Raw genomic sequence first — 16,625 nt, 5'->3', positions numbered from 1 at the left:
AACATTGCCATGAATGGTATAGAATGCAATCAAAGGGACACACAAGTTTAGAGTCAGACATTCAATGTTCCAGTCACGGTGACCATGTCCCTGTAAAGACGATGGTCATGAAACAAGATATATTTAACAGACTGAACAGCTTCTCCCAAAAATTTGTAACTCCCAGAGTCTGTTAGCAGTGGTTATCTGGTGAGTTTCTTGCCGTATATTCTCCTATGTTTCATCATCCAGATCTAATCCCAGATCCTCCATCCAATCCCAGTGAGTTTTATCCAGGTTAATGTATAACATTCGATGGAGTGGTCCAAAGAATGTGATGGTAACTTTCTGGGTAGGTTTTGAACACCTCTTACAATTAAAACCAATTGTAATTCTGTCACCCTTGTGATGGACTGAAGGTACTGGGTCAGTACAAAATGACAACAGACATCAAATGAAATTGGACTTATCAAGATGGATGTTCCCTGAAGTTTTTTGATTATGATAAATTCCCATTTTTACATAAGTTGGCTATCATCAAACTACCCTGGTCAGTCCTTGATCAACCTCCCACCCCCCCACCCAAACCTAATTTTGTGAGAAAAAGAGGGGATTGCCCCATACTGGAAATATTAAAAAGGGTAGAAAGAAAGATGGAAGAATTTATCTTTCCAGATTTAAGGATATATTGGAACTTCCGTGATCCATGCTCCCGGCTTTATTTCTGGGTTTAAAGTCGGCACATAAAAGTACAGGCTTCCCACTGGGAATGCAAAGTCCAAAAATTTTGAGGTTGCGACCCAAAAAAACAACTATTTTCAACTCCCACCCGCCCCCAACCCACCCGTTCTTGGGGTTTAACATTTCGCCCATTGCCTCAATGAACAGCTGTTAACATCAACCTCTTCCTAGCTTACATAAATCAACCTCACAGCCCAAGAAAGATACAATTCAATTGATATTATTTATATTGCACTTGTCTTCTTTCCTGTGTCTTGTGTAGTATTGTACCATTACAGATAAGACTAAAATTTGGGGACCAAAATTGTGCCAATTTCCAACATCCTCGGGGTGGGGGAGGGTCCCTTCATTATGACAGATATTGGAGGGTCTGTTGCCTTTATTCTTTTAATCGCAGAAGATGCTTCATTTAAAAATAGGTTAAGAAAACGTAATAAATTTTCCCTTTGAAGCTCCTATTATGTTAAGATTTAGAAGTCATTGCATGTGGATGAAAAACAATATAAAAAGTACACACTTTAGCAGAGAAAGACTCATATTTCTCTATAGAGACTGTAATTTTCCTGCGGGTAGATCAGACTGGCCATGGTATACCTCCAGAATGATGCACTTGGAATGAAATATTCCAGGATACTTGACTTTTAGAAAAGATAGGCAAAATTAAAAAGGAGGGTGGGGGGGTTAGCCCTGATAATAAAGGATGAGATAAAGGCAGTAATGAGAAAGGATCTTAGCTCAGAAAATCAGGATGTAGAATTAGTATGGGTGGAGCTAAGAAATAACAAGGGACAGAAAACACTTGTGGGAGTAGGTTATAGACCCCCTAACAGTCATCATAGTATTGGACAGAGTATAAATCAAGAAATTAGAGGAAAATGTAACAAGGGTAATGCAACAATCGTGGGGGACTTTAATCTTCCATAGACTGGGCAAACTAAATTGGCAAAAGTAGTTTGGAGGATAAGTTAATGGAATGCATTCAAGACAGTTTTCTGGAACAATATGGCGAGGAACCAACTAGGGAACAGGTTGTTTTAGATCTAGTATTGTGTAATGAGACAGGGTTAATTAGTAATCTTATAGTTAAGGATCCTCTAGGGCAGAGTGATCATAATGTGATAGAATTTCATATTATGTTTGAGAGTGATGTAGTTAAGTCCGAAACTAGGGTCTTAAATTTAAACAAAACCAATTACATAGGTATGAGGAGTGAGTTGGCTAAGGTAGGTTGGGAAATTAGATTAAAAGATATGATGGTAGATAAGCAATGGCGAACATTTAAAGAAATAATTTATAATTCTCAATGAATGTACATTCCCTTGAGGAATAAAAACTCCACGGGAAAAACGATCCAACCGTGGCTAACTAGAGAAGTTAAGGATAGTATTGGATTAAAAGAAGAGGCTTACAATTTTGCCAAAAAGATTAGTAAGCTTGAGGATTGGGAGGGTTTTAGAAAGCAGCAAAGGATGACCAAAACATTGATAAAGAGGGAGAAAATAGAATAGGAGAGTAAACTAGCAAGAAATATAAAAACAGATTGTAAGAACTTCTACAAGTATGTAAAAAGGAAGAGATTAGTAAAAGTAAACATGGGTCCCTTAGAGGCAGGGACAGGGGAAATTATAATGGGGAATAAGGAAATAGCAGAGACATTAAACAAATATTTTGTATCTGTCTTCACAGTAGAAGACACAAAAAACATACCAGAAATAGTGAGGAACCAAGGATCTAATGAGAATGAGGAACTTAAAGTAATTAAGAATAGTAAAGAAAAGTACTGGAGAAATTAATGGGACTAAAAGCCGACAAATACCCTGGACCTGATGGCCTACATCCTAGGGTTTTAAAAGAGGTGGCTGCAGAGATAGTGGATTCATTGGTTTTGATCTTCCAGAATTCCCTAGATTCTAGAATGGTCCCAGTGGATTGGAAAATAGCAAATGTAACCCTGCTAATCAAGAAAGGAGGGAGAGAGAAAGCAAGGAACAATAGGCCAGTTAGCCTGACATCAATAGTAGGGAAAATGCTAGAATCTATTATTAAGGACGCAGTAACAGGGCACTTAGAAAATCATGATATGATTAGGCAAAGTCAACACCGTATTATGAAAGGGAAATTGTTTTTAACAAATCTATTAGATTTTTTGAGGGTGTAACTAGCAGGGTAGATCAAGGGGAACCAGTGCGTGTAGTATATTTGGATTTTCAATCAGGTATTCGATAAGGGGTCACACAAGAGGGTGTTACACAAGATTAGGGCTAATGGGATTGGGGTAATATATTAGCATGGATTAAGAATTGATTAATATACAGAAAATAGAGAGTAGGAATAAACAGGTCATTTTCGGGTTGGCAGGTTGTAACTAGTGGGTTGCCGCAAGGATCAGTACTTGGGCCTCAGCTGTTTACAATATATGTCAATGACTTAGATGAGGAGACCGAGTGTAATGTATCCAAGTTTGCTGACCATAGAAAGCTAGGTGGGAAAGTATGCTGTGAGGAGGATGCAGAGAGGCTGCAAAGGGACATAGAAAGGTTAAGTGAGTGGGCGAGAAGGTGGGAGATGGAGTAAAATGTGGGGAAATGTGAAATTATCCACTTTGGTAGGAAGAATAGAAAAGTAGAATATTTTTTAAAAGGTGAGAGACTAAGAAATGTTGATAGAGGGATTTGGGTGTCCTTGTACACGAATCACAAAGAGTTAACATGCAGGTACAGCAAGTAATTAGGAAAGGAAATGGTATGCTAGCCTTTATTGCAAGGGAGTGGGAGTATAAGAGTAAGGAGGTCTTGCTGCAGTTACATAGGGCTCTGGTGAGACCATACCTGGAGTACTGTGTACAGTTTTGGTCTCCTTATTTAGGGAAGGATAGACTTGCCTTAGAGGGGGTGCAATGAAGATTCACTAGATTGTTTCCTGGGATAAGAGGGTTGTCCTGTGAGGGGAGATTGTGTAGAATGGGCCTATATTCTCTGGAGATAAGAAGAATGAGAGGTGATCTCTTTGAAACGAATAAAATTCTTAGGGGGCTTGACAGGGTAGATGCTGAGAGGCTGTTTCCCCTGGCTGGAGAGTCTAGAACTAGGGGTCATAGTCTCAAGATAAGGGGTCAGACATTTAGGTCCAAGATGAGAATAAAATTCTTCATTCAGAGGGTTGTGAATCTTTGGAATTCTCTACCCCAGAGGGCTGTGGATGCTCAGTCATTGAGTATATTCAAGACTGAGATCGATAGATTTTAGACACTAAGGGAATCAAGGGATATGGGGATAGGGTGGGAAAGTGGAGTTGAGGTAGAAGATCAGTCATGATCTTATTGAATGGCAGAGCAAGCTCGAGGGGCCGTATGGCCTACTCCTGTCTCTGTTTCTTATGTCCTTATGTTCTTATGAAACAAAAATGTGCTCACAAGGTTATGAAAAGCACTTTTAAAGATGTTCATTTAACACATATCCACATAGAATCTCCAAACTTTCTCCCATGACATTAAAGAAGTGACTGTAAAGTGCAGAAACTATTAATATTGGAATTCTGTGCAACAAACAACAACAATTTGCATTTATGTAGCACCTTAAAGTTGAAACAAAAGCATAATTGGATAAAAATTGACATCAAGCCAAAGAAGGAGATCTAGAAGTGGTAACTAAAATCTTGGTCAAAGAAGTGGGTTTTAATGAGGATCTTAAAGGAAAGGAGAAAGATGGAGAGGGGGAGAGGTTTAGCATCGGAATTCCAGAGCTTAGGACCTAGACAGCTGATGGCACGGTTGACAGTGGTGGAGTGAAGGAAGTGGGGGATGCCCAAGAATGCAGATTTCTTGGAGGGTTTAGGGATGGAGGAGGTTACGGAGATAGGAAGAGATGAGCCCATGAAGGGATTTAAACATGAAGATGTGATTTTTAAATTGGAGGCCATGGAGAACTGGGAGCCAATGTAGGTCAGCGAACACAGGGATGATGGTTGAGAGAGACTTGGTGGAACCAGGCGAGTGCAGTCGCACTCTGCTGGACAACGGAGGAGAGGCGTTGGAGGAGGATAGTGTGGTCGACAATGTCAAAGGCTGCAGAGTGGTCGAGAAGAATGAAAAGTTGATAGTGCACCACGGTCACAGAGGACGTCATTTGTGACTTTGATTAGGGCTGTTTCAGTGCTGTGTCATGGGCAAAAACCTGATAATGGAGATTCAAACATGAAGTTGTGGGAACGATGGATGCGGATTTGGGAGACAACATTCTCTGAAAAGGCACTTGATTGAGTCAATCAACGCCCTAAAGGGAAGTTGGATAGACAGATGGTGTTGAAAATGGAGATTGAGGAGTATAGGGATAATAATTGCAATGCTTGATTTTTTTTCCCAGGAGAGGTACGAGACGGATCTCAATATTCCTTGGAGGCTAAACAGGTGGTGGTGGGAGGGAAGTCCATCATAGAATAATCATAAATGGACGATGGACGGAGCAGGCTTGATGGCTTTTTCTCACTTTATAAGAAGTGAAATTCCAACCAAAAAAGAGAAGCACTAATCTTTACACTTGCAGGGTCGGCAGGTTTGGCTTCATTGGAGTAGGGGGAAAATCTGCCGCAGCATATTTGGTACGGTGTTCGGTGCATCTGCTGGACAACATATGATTTGGTGTCGGATACGATAGATGCTCTACCATAAATTACACTGAATCTGATAGCAATGACCTTGGGTTATCAAGTGGGGCCTGACTTCTGATATTTTCAGATGGGAATAGCAGGAACTGAGAATATGTCAGCATAAGTGTTTTACCATTAATTTATCAAATGTGATGTAATTTTTAATACAATTCCATCCCATTTGAATGAGTGAAAGCAAACTAATTTCAATTTTTATTTTAAAAAAGGTATAATTGGCTCGATCATGTTTAGCTTCAAGGAAGTGATTAGCATTGAGGATGCTTCCAGTTAACATTCTTCCAAATCTACCAGCGAGTAGCTGAGCCTTACAGACCAGAAAAGTCCCAGGGTCAATACTTGGCTTGATAAACAAAGAACGTGGATTCATATAATGCCTTTCTCATCCTCAGGAGTCAATTATTCACTGTTGTTTTGTAGGCAAACACATCAGCTAAATTGCATGCAGCAATGACTCAAAAAACAATAAGATACATAGACAGTTGGGCTGTTTTGGTTGAAGGATGAACACTGGCCAGGATAGCTCCCTGCACTTCTTCAAATCGTGACATGGGATCTTTCACATCTCTTTTATTCATTCTGGGGATGTGGGCATCGCTGGTAAGACCAGCATTTATTGCCCATTTCTAGTTGCCTTTGAGAAAGCCTTCTTTTTGAACCATCGAAGCCTGTATGGTGAAAGTACTCCCACAGTGCTATTAAGTAGGGAGTTCCAGGATTTTGACCCAGCGCCGATGAAGGAACGACAATATATGTCCAAGTCAGGATGGTCTGTGACTTGGAGGGGAACTTGGAGGTGGTGGTGTTTCCATGCACTTGCTGCCCTTCAGCCCATCTGTCTGAAGTGGAAGACAGGGCCTCAGTTTAACAGCTGCTCTGAAACATAACACCTCCAATAAGGAAGTGTGACAGAGTGGGACTTCCAGCTGCCACAATCCCCTGACAATGACCTTGTCCAAAATCGTGGGACGGGGTCATTTCCATTAATCGGGATGTGTGGCCCACGCCTGTTGAGGTGCAACAGAGGAATCCACTGAGATAAACGGGCAGTAGTCAACATGGCATCTAGAGTGGCCAACGAAATAAGAGCACTTAATTTTTTTGAATGTTACTAAGGCAAAAAGAGGCAGCATTTTGAGGGTAATCTCTCTGAGATTGATTGATTTATATTTCTCTCTGGCAGTGTTGTGGCCTTCCTAAGGCCCAGTAGAGGATTTATGCCTGCTGTCAGCAGTTGTAGGTCCTGCTGGGCCTATCAAGTGACGCACATGGCTGAATTCCCAGGGCATCCCAGAAACGCCCTCTGACCTGCCCATACCCCAGAACTTGTTGTAGGCGTAAGGGACAAGCAGAAGACTTGCCACCCGTCCCCACTGGAATTTGGGCCACAGGTTGTATAGGGTGGAAACCCAGTGGATTTGGATTCCGTCTGAAATTCCTGCCCCCAACCACAATGGGTGGGCAATCCACCCATTTTGTGCCCTCCCACTTCTCAGGAATGTTGGACCCATTGTATTAAATGATATCAATTGGCTGCGTCCAGGGCTATTGCGATGGACTCGCTTTATTGTTGCTGTATCTCCTCTCGCCTGCTTTAAGAGTATGGCACAGGCTTTCTCAGGTAGGCAGTGAGAATGAATGATCTAGTTGTGAAGTGTACTTACTTCATTCCAGAGGTATAAGATATCAACAAAAACAATATCTGCATTGTTTTAATCTCTTTTTACAACGTCCATTCAACTGAGAGCCAGCTCTACTGCTCTCCAAAAATTGTGAGAACCATAACAATAATAGAATAGTTTCTGATAGCTATCTGCCTCTTTCTTATAACATTTGCTGTCTCTTTGGTATTTTGATTGCATGTAAATGTGCTGAAATTTGAAACATCTCTATGTTCCAACTAGAAATCAGGCAGCAAAAAAAATGTTCTGTGTGTATGATCACAAATTACAGGCTTCAGCTCTAGTTCCACTCCAAACTTCAATTCCTTCTCCTGTGACTGTGTAAAACACATCTAGAATTTGTTACAGTGTTAGCCTTGACTCAGTGGTAATACTCTTGCTTTGAAGTTAGAAGATTGTGGGTTCAAGCCCCATTCGAGCACTTGAGTACATAATCTAAGTTGACACTTCAGTGCTGCACTGCAGGAGTGCTGCACTGTCAGAGGTGTTGCTTTTGGATGAGATGTTAAACTGAGGTCCCTGTCTGCCTGTTCAAGTGGATGGAAAAGATCCAATGGTACTATTTGAAGAAGTGTAGGAGAGTTTTCCCAGTGTCCAATATTTATCCCTCAACTTTCACCATTGAAATAGATTACCTGCTTATTTATCTCATTGTTGTTTGTGGGACCTTGCTGTGTGCATAATTGGCTGCTGCATTTATCTACATAATAACAGTGATTGTGCAATTCTTTGGGCTGTCTTAAGGGTGTTCTTTCTTTGTTGATAATGGTGTATGATAGATATCATGCCATCACTGTCTGGTGTTGAATCTTCTCTAATTGTTTATTTGCTGGCTTTTCCAGGAAGTGTCCTGAAGGTTATGTGTGTATTAAAGCTGGAAGAAACCCAAACTATGGCTACACCAGTTATGATACGTTTGGTTGGGCATTTCTGGCACTTTTTCGACTCATGACACAAGACTACTGGGAAAATCTCTTCCAGTTGGTAAGTGTTAGCAACCATTGTGTTCTGAATATATTTTTCTTTCTATGATTACTCCCCACCACAAGATCACTGAGTAGAATGTTAGAAACTTTGCCAGTATTCGTGATACTATTTGGTATGAATGCCCAAGAACTGATGAGGGCGTTTAAGCAGACAAGGCCCAAGACCTTGCAGTTCACAACAGGCTGATCACAGATCCATTGCTGGTGGCACTGAGAGTGTGGAAGCCATGGGCCTTAAAGGGAATGGGCTAAGATAAAGCAAGAACCATGAGCAATCCTTGTAGATTCAGATCAACCATCTATGGCACAGCCTCAGGTATAATTCCAGATGCAGTCTCTCTCTCTCTCTCTCTTTCATTTCTTGAGACTCTTAACCTTCTCTTTATAGCAGTTTTTGTTTATTTTTTCTTTCACTTCTTACTTTCTCACTCTCACTTTTCTTTTCTCTTCCTCTTTCAGTCGGTCCCTCTATTTCTGTCTTTTTCCCCTTCGCTCTTCTTCTCTCCTCTTCTTCCTTTATTTCTCTCTCTCTCTCCCCTTCCCCCTCCCACCCCCTCCCACCCCCTCCCCCGACCAATTATATAGGTTGTAGGAAAATGTGTGGTATTATTACCAGATTTAATTACGTGATGCTCTGCAAGGAGTGCATTGCTTGGCCTGAGGAGGCTTCAAAAAAAACTCACTTCTTTGGTTGTATTAGCTGCAATGCCGCTATAAATAAAACATAGTATTTGATTTCAGTTGTTTTATTTGATTTAAACCTGTTTTGCTTTATTGAAAGTGCAGCCTGTTGTATCGAAATAAATGGATTTTGTCTTACTCAGCTGTGTCCATTGCTCCATCTACACCCAGTAATAAAGAGAGTAGTCAGGCTGTTACCTGAGTGCTTCACTGGAGCGATTATCAAACAAAATTTGACACCAAGCCACATAAGGAGCTATTAGGACAGGTGACCAAAAGCTTGGTCAAAGAGGTAGGATTTAAGGAATGTCTTAAAGGAGTGGAGAGAGGTAGAGAGGCGGAGCGGTTTAGGGAGTGAATTCCAGAGCTTAGGACTTAGGCAGCTGAAGGCACGGCCACCAGTGGTGGAGTGATAAAAATCAGGGATGCGCAAGAGGCCAGAATTAGAGGAGTGCAGAGATCTCTGAGGGTTGTAGGGCTAGAGGAGGTTACAGAGATAGGGAGCGGCGAGGCCATGGAGGGATTTAAAAACAAGGATGGGAATTTTAAAACTGAGGCATTGTCGGAACGGGAGCCAATGTAGGTCAACAAACCTGGGGTGATGGGTGAACGGGACTTGGTGTGAGTTAAGATACGGGCAGCAGAGTTTTGGATGAGTTCAAGTTGGGAGGCCGGCCAGGAGAGCATTGGAATAGTCGAGTCGATTACAAATGTGAGGGGCCTAACTCCTGCTTGAGGCGGCCCATAAAACTGATGCAATGAGATACAATTTCTACGCCGATATTTCCAAAGTTGGTTACTAAGAATGGCATAGCCACACTCATCCTCAGCATTCAAATGTTTCTGTGCCATCCCAATAAACTCGATGAAGCATCTCGCAGTTATTGAGAGAGCCTCACAAAAAAGGGTGGTTTCTAAAAGTGTGTTTATGAGCTTAAGAAACTTTGAGAGATGCCAAGGTCCAAAGGAATCCCAAAGACAGGAATTCCCTCCATATCTCAAAACCTTTTTTTTTACCTTACAATCTACACTATTATAATTAACATTAAACACAGTGATATATATTGGCATTCAATACCTGGGTGTATTTTTATGGTACTTGGAATAAGGTTTGTCTTAACTTCAAAAATGACATTAAATGAATATTGCAAATCCTCGGATGTTTTTCACAAATTTTGATTTCTAAAGGGGTGATGTCACTCTAAGTACAATTAGGTGACTGCCTTGGATCAATGTTGTACTCTCGCCTCTGAGTCAGAAGGGCATGGGTTCCAGTCCCCGTCTTGAAGGCCCCATCTGCCCTCTTAGATGGATATAAAAGATTGCATGGTACTATTCGAAGAAGAGCAGGCCAATATTTATCCCTCAACCAACATCACTTTAAAAGAACAAATCATCTGGTCACTTATCTCATTGTTTGTGGGATCTTGCTGTGCACAAATTGGCTGCCACATTTCCCTACGTTACAACAATGACTACACTTCAAAAGTACTTCAGTGGCTATTAGATACTTTGGGACATCCTGGAGTTGTGAATGCCGCTACATAAATACAAATTCTTTCTTTAGTATATGAGCAAGTTATGAAATTTCTTTGCTGGATATTTTAAAGGATGCATTAGCCTATTTATTTTGAATTCATTTATGCCTTCATTAGAATATCATACAGAGGAATGTACCTCAATGCGATAGTTGAGGTACTTAATTTTTTGTGTATTACAAAAGTAAAACAAATTTCAGTTTACCTGTTCGGATTTCCTATTGCTTCTGATTCACGTCAGGTGAAAGCAGGCAGGAAGGGCCAGATTCATGCTGGAATCCTCCCCTCACCGATGCTGGACCCCCCAATCTTACCCAAGACCCACCCGATGTTGTCCATGTCTTCCCTTCTTCCCCCACCCCTCCGATTTCTTCCATGGCCTATGGTCTCTCTCTCCGTCCCTCGACCCTCTCCGATTCACGGCTCCTTTCCCTCCCAACAGGCCTGTCAATCTGGCTGCCTGGTGCGCGGGAAACCTGAAAGCACAAATACTTACTTTCAATTGAGTTACGATCGCAGATGGCATTCATTTGGCTTCAGGGTTCCCCACACGAATAACTAAAGACGCATCGGGTTCCAGGCTCCGAGCTAAAATCATGCCCTCTATTTTCTTATAAGGGGTCATCTTACAAAAATGAACTCTAGCCACCTCACCTCTCAAGAACACAGTTTAGGCAGACACCCCATAATATTCAGTCCATTTTAATGGACAGAAAATCACACTCCAGATTCCCACTGTGTGTTCCTGGCAGATGAGGCTCCATGCACAGAACATGATTTTGTAAAATGACTTCTGTATATTTTTGCCATTGCAGTAGAATCATATTTCATTTATTTTATCTTAAAGTAAAACTTCTTATTCTTGTGAAGTAACTGAATTATGATATGGACCTTGAAATTACACTGTGTGGCATTAGTTTATGAACACTTAACCTGTTTCAGCGAAACTCCTCTGTCTGCCATTTTAACGGGGGTGTTAAACCGTTTATTTTAAGTAGGTTAATGCTTCCATTAAAATAGCACATAAAGATGTGTTTGTATATGAATACCACCCATTGTAATTTCCAGGCCATAATCTTTAGGCTCATTTGAGGGAATACAACAGTTTGTGTTTTAAAACGGACTTTTTTTTAAGATTTTCTTGAATTGGTAATGTAAGCCTGTTTGTGGGTCATAGGATCACTATGGCTGACTAAATCACATACTCAGTAAGATGAGCTAAGGATTTGTAGCTCTTAATTTTACTCATTTATTGATGAGATCTGTGTCTTTCAAAAGATCACGTCTGCCCCTTGTAATCTAAGTTTTCTTGGTAAAGGCACCTGCTACACATGTTGGGCTTGCTCTAGATATTCTCTCGGGTCAGTGTCATTGAGCCTTCCTGGAAGTGGATCCCATGTCCTTTACGATCAGGGGTTTACCTTCACTACCCAATATCGACCCCTAAGATAACACATCCTGGGAGGGGGGGGCCATAACAATGAAACTCCTCACTATTATCTGGCCATTATCACATTGCTATTTGTGGGATCTTGCTGTGGGCAAATTGGTTGTTGCATTTCCGACAATACAACAGTGACTACACTTCAAAACTACTTTATTGGCTGATAAGCACTTTGGGACGTCCTGAGGTCATGAAAGGTGCTAACTAAATGCAAGTCTTTCTTTCTTTCTTTTATATGTACTGGATACTGTAATCTAGCATGCCACCAGTGCATATCCAATCTTCTGAAAGGTGGGCTGATTAACACTTTAGTGAGATGAAGCCAATTATAAATCAACGGGCTAATTAATATATAGTAAATCTCACCTTACTTCAGTTCATTTTTGTAACAGTCCTTGTAACATAGAATATAACAAAGATGCCACACTGTCCCTGATAGTGGGTCAAATGCACTCTTCTGACCATCAGGTTCTCTGAAACTGGTTGGCTCTGAACTTAAAGAGATCACCCTCACTATCCACCCCTGGTTTCCCTGCCAGCTCCAACTAAGCTGTTTCAGGCCATGTGCCCCTTTGTTCATTTCTCAGCTGAACAGGAAGTCAACAGATTTCTGACCCTCCCCCAGCTCTGTCCGTCTGTGAATTTGCCAGTTGAGCTGCCAATCAAACTGGTTACTGCCCTCCAAGGAATGGGTCACAGCCAAACTACCCACTGCCATGAAAGCTACCCCTTCCAACATGTGCTTTGATCTGAGGGATGCCACTAAGTCTTTTCCTTCCATCCCTTCCCATACCCCCAACAATGGGGCAGAAATTGCTCCCGAAATAAAGGTGAGCTCAGCAGTGCTCTCCGTTGTTAGTGGCCAAATGGAGGAGCAAGTTTCGGCGTTCGCACATGCTCAATGAAACATGGAAATCCGGAACTTGCTCCTATTGGTTCGCCAGCTATATGACAGCTTCGAATTAAAGGTATATCGCTCGCTGCAATCAGGGAAATCATTGAAAAAGTGCAAACTTGCTCATCTGCCGAGCTAGGAAGTAACTCGTACACCACAAAACAGGTATGCTTAAAAATACAGGTCTAAACTAAGTTTTAATTGCACGGTAAGTCTTAATGACTGTCAAAGAACTAAAAATTAACTTTTTAATAGCGTGGAGTCTCATTACTCCTTATTTTAATAGTTCTCGGTCATTAAAAAAAATTTTTAAATTAAAAAATTAATTTCTTTTATTACTTTTCCCTTCTGTCTCTTTTATTTTATTTAATTATTTCTTACCCTTTCTTTTTTTCACTGCCTATAACTGTTTTTACATTGATTTTAATGTTGTACCTTTCACTTCCTGGTTTAATCATTCAAGCCTGCAGAAACTGAATGCAGTGTGTCAAAAATGCTGCGCTCTGATTGATCGAGGCGAGAGACCGATCTTCTCGCTTCTTCCAGGGTCCTAACTTCGCTCGAACCGACCCTGGGCTCTTCTCCGCTTCCCATTCGAGGAAGTGGCCAACCTAAGTTAGTGGGTTAGTATAAAGCTATGGAGCAGCGAGCAGTGTTGGTTCGCCGCTCCGAGTGATTTCTACCCCATAATTGGACACATTCCTATTGGGGTGTTCAATCTAATGACCTAGCTCACAACAGATAGATGTCTCTCAGCTGAAGCAAGCATTACTGTCAGGAGCCACACCATCCAAATTTAAATCCCCATCTCCTCTAATATTGGCATTTTACATCCACCTAAAAGGGCAGTTTTTAACATTGCATGCGGAAGGTCCCTCAGTACTGCACTGAATTGTCAGCATAGATTATGTGCTCAAGTCTTTGAATTAGGGCTTGAACCCATGACCTTCTGACTCAGAAGTGAGAGTGCTACCACTGAGCCAAGGATAGTCGTAAGCACACATGGATTTCAAGTCAGTAGTTGCTGGATAGTGGTGGTGTGTGACTTGGTGAGGAACCTATGGGTTCCCATGACATGGCTGCTCATGTCCTTCTCAGTATGAAGGCATAGCAGAGATATTTGCTCTTGAAGTAACCATGATGCACTGTGGATGGTACATATTGCAGCCAGGTGCACAGGTGATGGAGGAGGCGGATTGAGCCTGGTGACACGAGTGTCAATCAAGTAAACTGCTCTGTCATACTATCATAGAATCATAGAAAGGTTACAGCATGGAAGGAAGCCATTTGGCCCATCGAGTCTGCTCTGTCCTGCACGTCACTGAGCTTCTCGAGTGTTGTTGTGGCTGCACTCATTAGCGTTCCATCACACTCCTGACTTAAGACTTGGAGATGGTACAGAGGCTTTGAGGAGTGAGGAGGTGACCCACTCATTGCAGAGTACCCATCTTCTGCCTTGTTCTTGTAATCACTGTGTTAATATGTTACTGCTGTCGACGATGGAGGGGAGATGGATTGGCCTTCTCTTACTCAAGGTGGTCATAACTTGGCACATATTTGGTGCAAATGTTGCCTACCACTTTTCAGCCCAAGCCTGGATGTTATCCAGGTCCTATTGCAAGCACACATGACATGGGCTGCTTCATTATTAGAGAAATTGTGCATGGAACTGAACACTGTGGAATTGTCAGTGTACAGCCCCACTCCTGACCTTATGACAGAGGGAAGGACTTTGATGGAGCAACTGAAGGTGATTGGACCAAGGACACTTCCCTGAGGAATTCTTGCAGTGGTGTCCTGTAGCTGTCACGACTGGCCTCCGACCATCTTCCTTTGCCTGAGGTCTGACTCCAGCCACTGGAGACTTTTCCCTTTGGCTCCCATCAACCTCCATTTTGCTAGGGCTGCTAGGTATCACACTCAGTTAGACGTTGCCTTGATGTCGAGGGCAGTTACTCTCATCTCTTCTCTGGCACTCAGTTCTTGAGTCCATGTCTGGATCAAAGCTGTGATGTGGCCCAGAGCTGAATGATTCTGGTGGAACCCAAGTTGAGTGTCAGTGAGCCGGTGAGTAGGTGTCAATTGATGACACTATTGATGACTCCTTCCATCACTTTACTGATAATTGGAGGAGGCTGATAGAGCAGTAATTGATCAATTAGATGCTAATTATAGTTTTTGGAAGTTTTCCTCGATTTTCAGTTGCTTGGCTGCTCTCCTTAGCATCCCATCCCAGATTATCTTAAGGCCAGAATAACAACAGCAGGAAATAGCAGGGATTTTTTTCTCTTTTTTAAAAAGATTATTCAATGTGATTTTGTTTGGTATTTTAGCCAAAATGTGATATCTAGAATGTACTACTTCTAAATTCTCATCCATCAGCTCAGCAGCGATGATGGGGCCAAGTGAATTCACTCCATGGTTGTCGTTCTGAACCTGCTTTTCTGTGACAAGTCACTCTTGACATTGTCTATCCAGCACTTCCTTGGTCTTCCTGGGCTTCTTGTTCCATGTACCTCTGTGTGCAGGGCCATGAAAGGTATTCTAGCTGTTTCCATTCTTGAAACATGCCCAAACCATCGCAGTCATCTTTCTTGGTTCTTCTGGATAAGCCTTGTTTCTTGTCCAAGCAATTATATCGTTCTTGGTTCTTTGCATCCTGGATACTCCTAGTATCCTCTTCAACCAACTCATCTCTGCTGTTAGTATCTTTTCTTCATCAACATTTCTCATGAACCAGCACTCAGAGCCATATAATAATATGGGGATGACCATCGCTTCATAAACTCATATCTTCATTTTTACCAAAATATTTTTGGCCTTCCATATCCTGCTTAATCTTCCAAAATCAGCAGAAGCAAGTCCAATCCTTCTTTTGATGTCTTCTTCACAATATTTATATGTCTGGAGTGTGTCTGACTCAAAACTTCCATAGAAATAGATAAAAAATGCATTTCTTTCTGTATTAATTCATTGACCAAATAAGACCACACAACAGCTGATATGCGGCGATGGAGGAGCAGATGGTGCATGGTATCATGTAATCATTATCATGACTTGTGTTACACCATAGCTACCATTGAGTTTGATGCATGACAAATAAAAAGAAATGAAAATTCGATTATAACACAGAATGTATAAGCTGCATTTTTAAAGATAGCGGCATTTAAATTCGATAACCCCCGAATCCGGGCGTGGGGGTCACGGTGCGCGATTAACCCGCGACCGGTCGTCGCGATGCGGGCAGCACGTGAGATTCATGCTGCCTGGTCATTTACCTGACTCTGGCGTGAGCAGCCAGGCCTAGCTGCACTGTTGAGTGGCTGCACACCAGCAGGGTGGCCCCAATACTGTATGAGTGCCTCTTAAAGGCAGCCTGCGCCTCTTCTGTGCAAAATATGAGATACGGGTCCGCACGGAGTCTGAACGGAGATCAGACATCGCATGTATAAAACACAGATGCAGGTCCTGTCCCTATGTTTACAAACTGATGAGTTATGGTAAAACATTGAATAAAGGTTGCGCACTACTAAATCCCACATCCTCCAATCTGCATGCCAGACCTCACCAATCTGCTGGTCTAAGTTTGTACCAAGCCTGCGAGAGAGCATGCACCAAGGTTCTCTGCTGATTCACTAGAGGCCTTGGTGCAAGAGGTGGTCAGAAGGAGGGGCATCCTATATCCGCAGGGGGGAAAGAGGCCCTCCAGACATACACTCAAGAGACAGTAGGGGACGAAGTCAATGCCACGTGCATAGCATTACGAATATGGATGCAATGCAGGAAGAAGTTCAGTGCTTTGACACGAGTGGTCAAGGTGAGTGAAGTCAACTGTCAAGTGGCATCTTCTATCAACTGCTCCATGCACTACACCTACCTACCAACAAACTCTTTCAATCAGTACTCAAATCTTCCAATCAGATGCTTCCTGTCACCCTCATACATTGCCACTGTTGCAAGCCGCACACCCACAACTCACAGGCCACACACACTGGCAGCTATTCAACCATGACAGGC

The 16,625-nt window shown here is 42.1% G+C and overlaps 1 protein-coding gene across 2 annotated transcripts in view; it reads left to right on the top strand.

The window, feature by feature from the left end:
* LOC137299997 (sodium channel protein type 4 subunit alpha-like) overlaps positions 1 to 16,625 on the top strand; it is a 151,547-nt gene that overhangs the window by 72,389 nt on the left and 62,533 nt on the right. For both annotated transcript variants that reach the window (XM_067969061.1, XM_067969060.1), the window contains one exon: positions 7,907 to 8,048. In XM_067969061.1, coding sequence (XP_067825162.1) covers positions 7,907 to 8,048 — 142 coding nt within the window. The remainder of the gene's footprint in view (positions 1 to 7,906; positions 8,049 to 16,625) is intronic.

The sequence above is a fragment of the Heptranchias perlo genome, chromosome 30 (assembly GCF_035084215.1).
Source record: "Heptranchias perlo isolate sHepPer1 chromosome 30, sHepPer1.hap1, whole genome shotgun sequence".
Classification (NCBI taxonomy): domain Eukaryota; kingdom Metazoa; phylum Chordata; class Chondrichthyes; order Hexanchiformes; family Hexanchidae; genus Heptranchias; species Heptranchias perlo.
The sequence above is the reverse complement of the archived record's forward strand: the minus strand, read 5'-3'. Positions and strand labels throughout refer to the sequence as shown.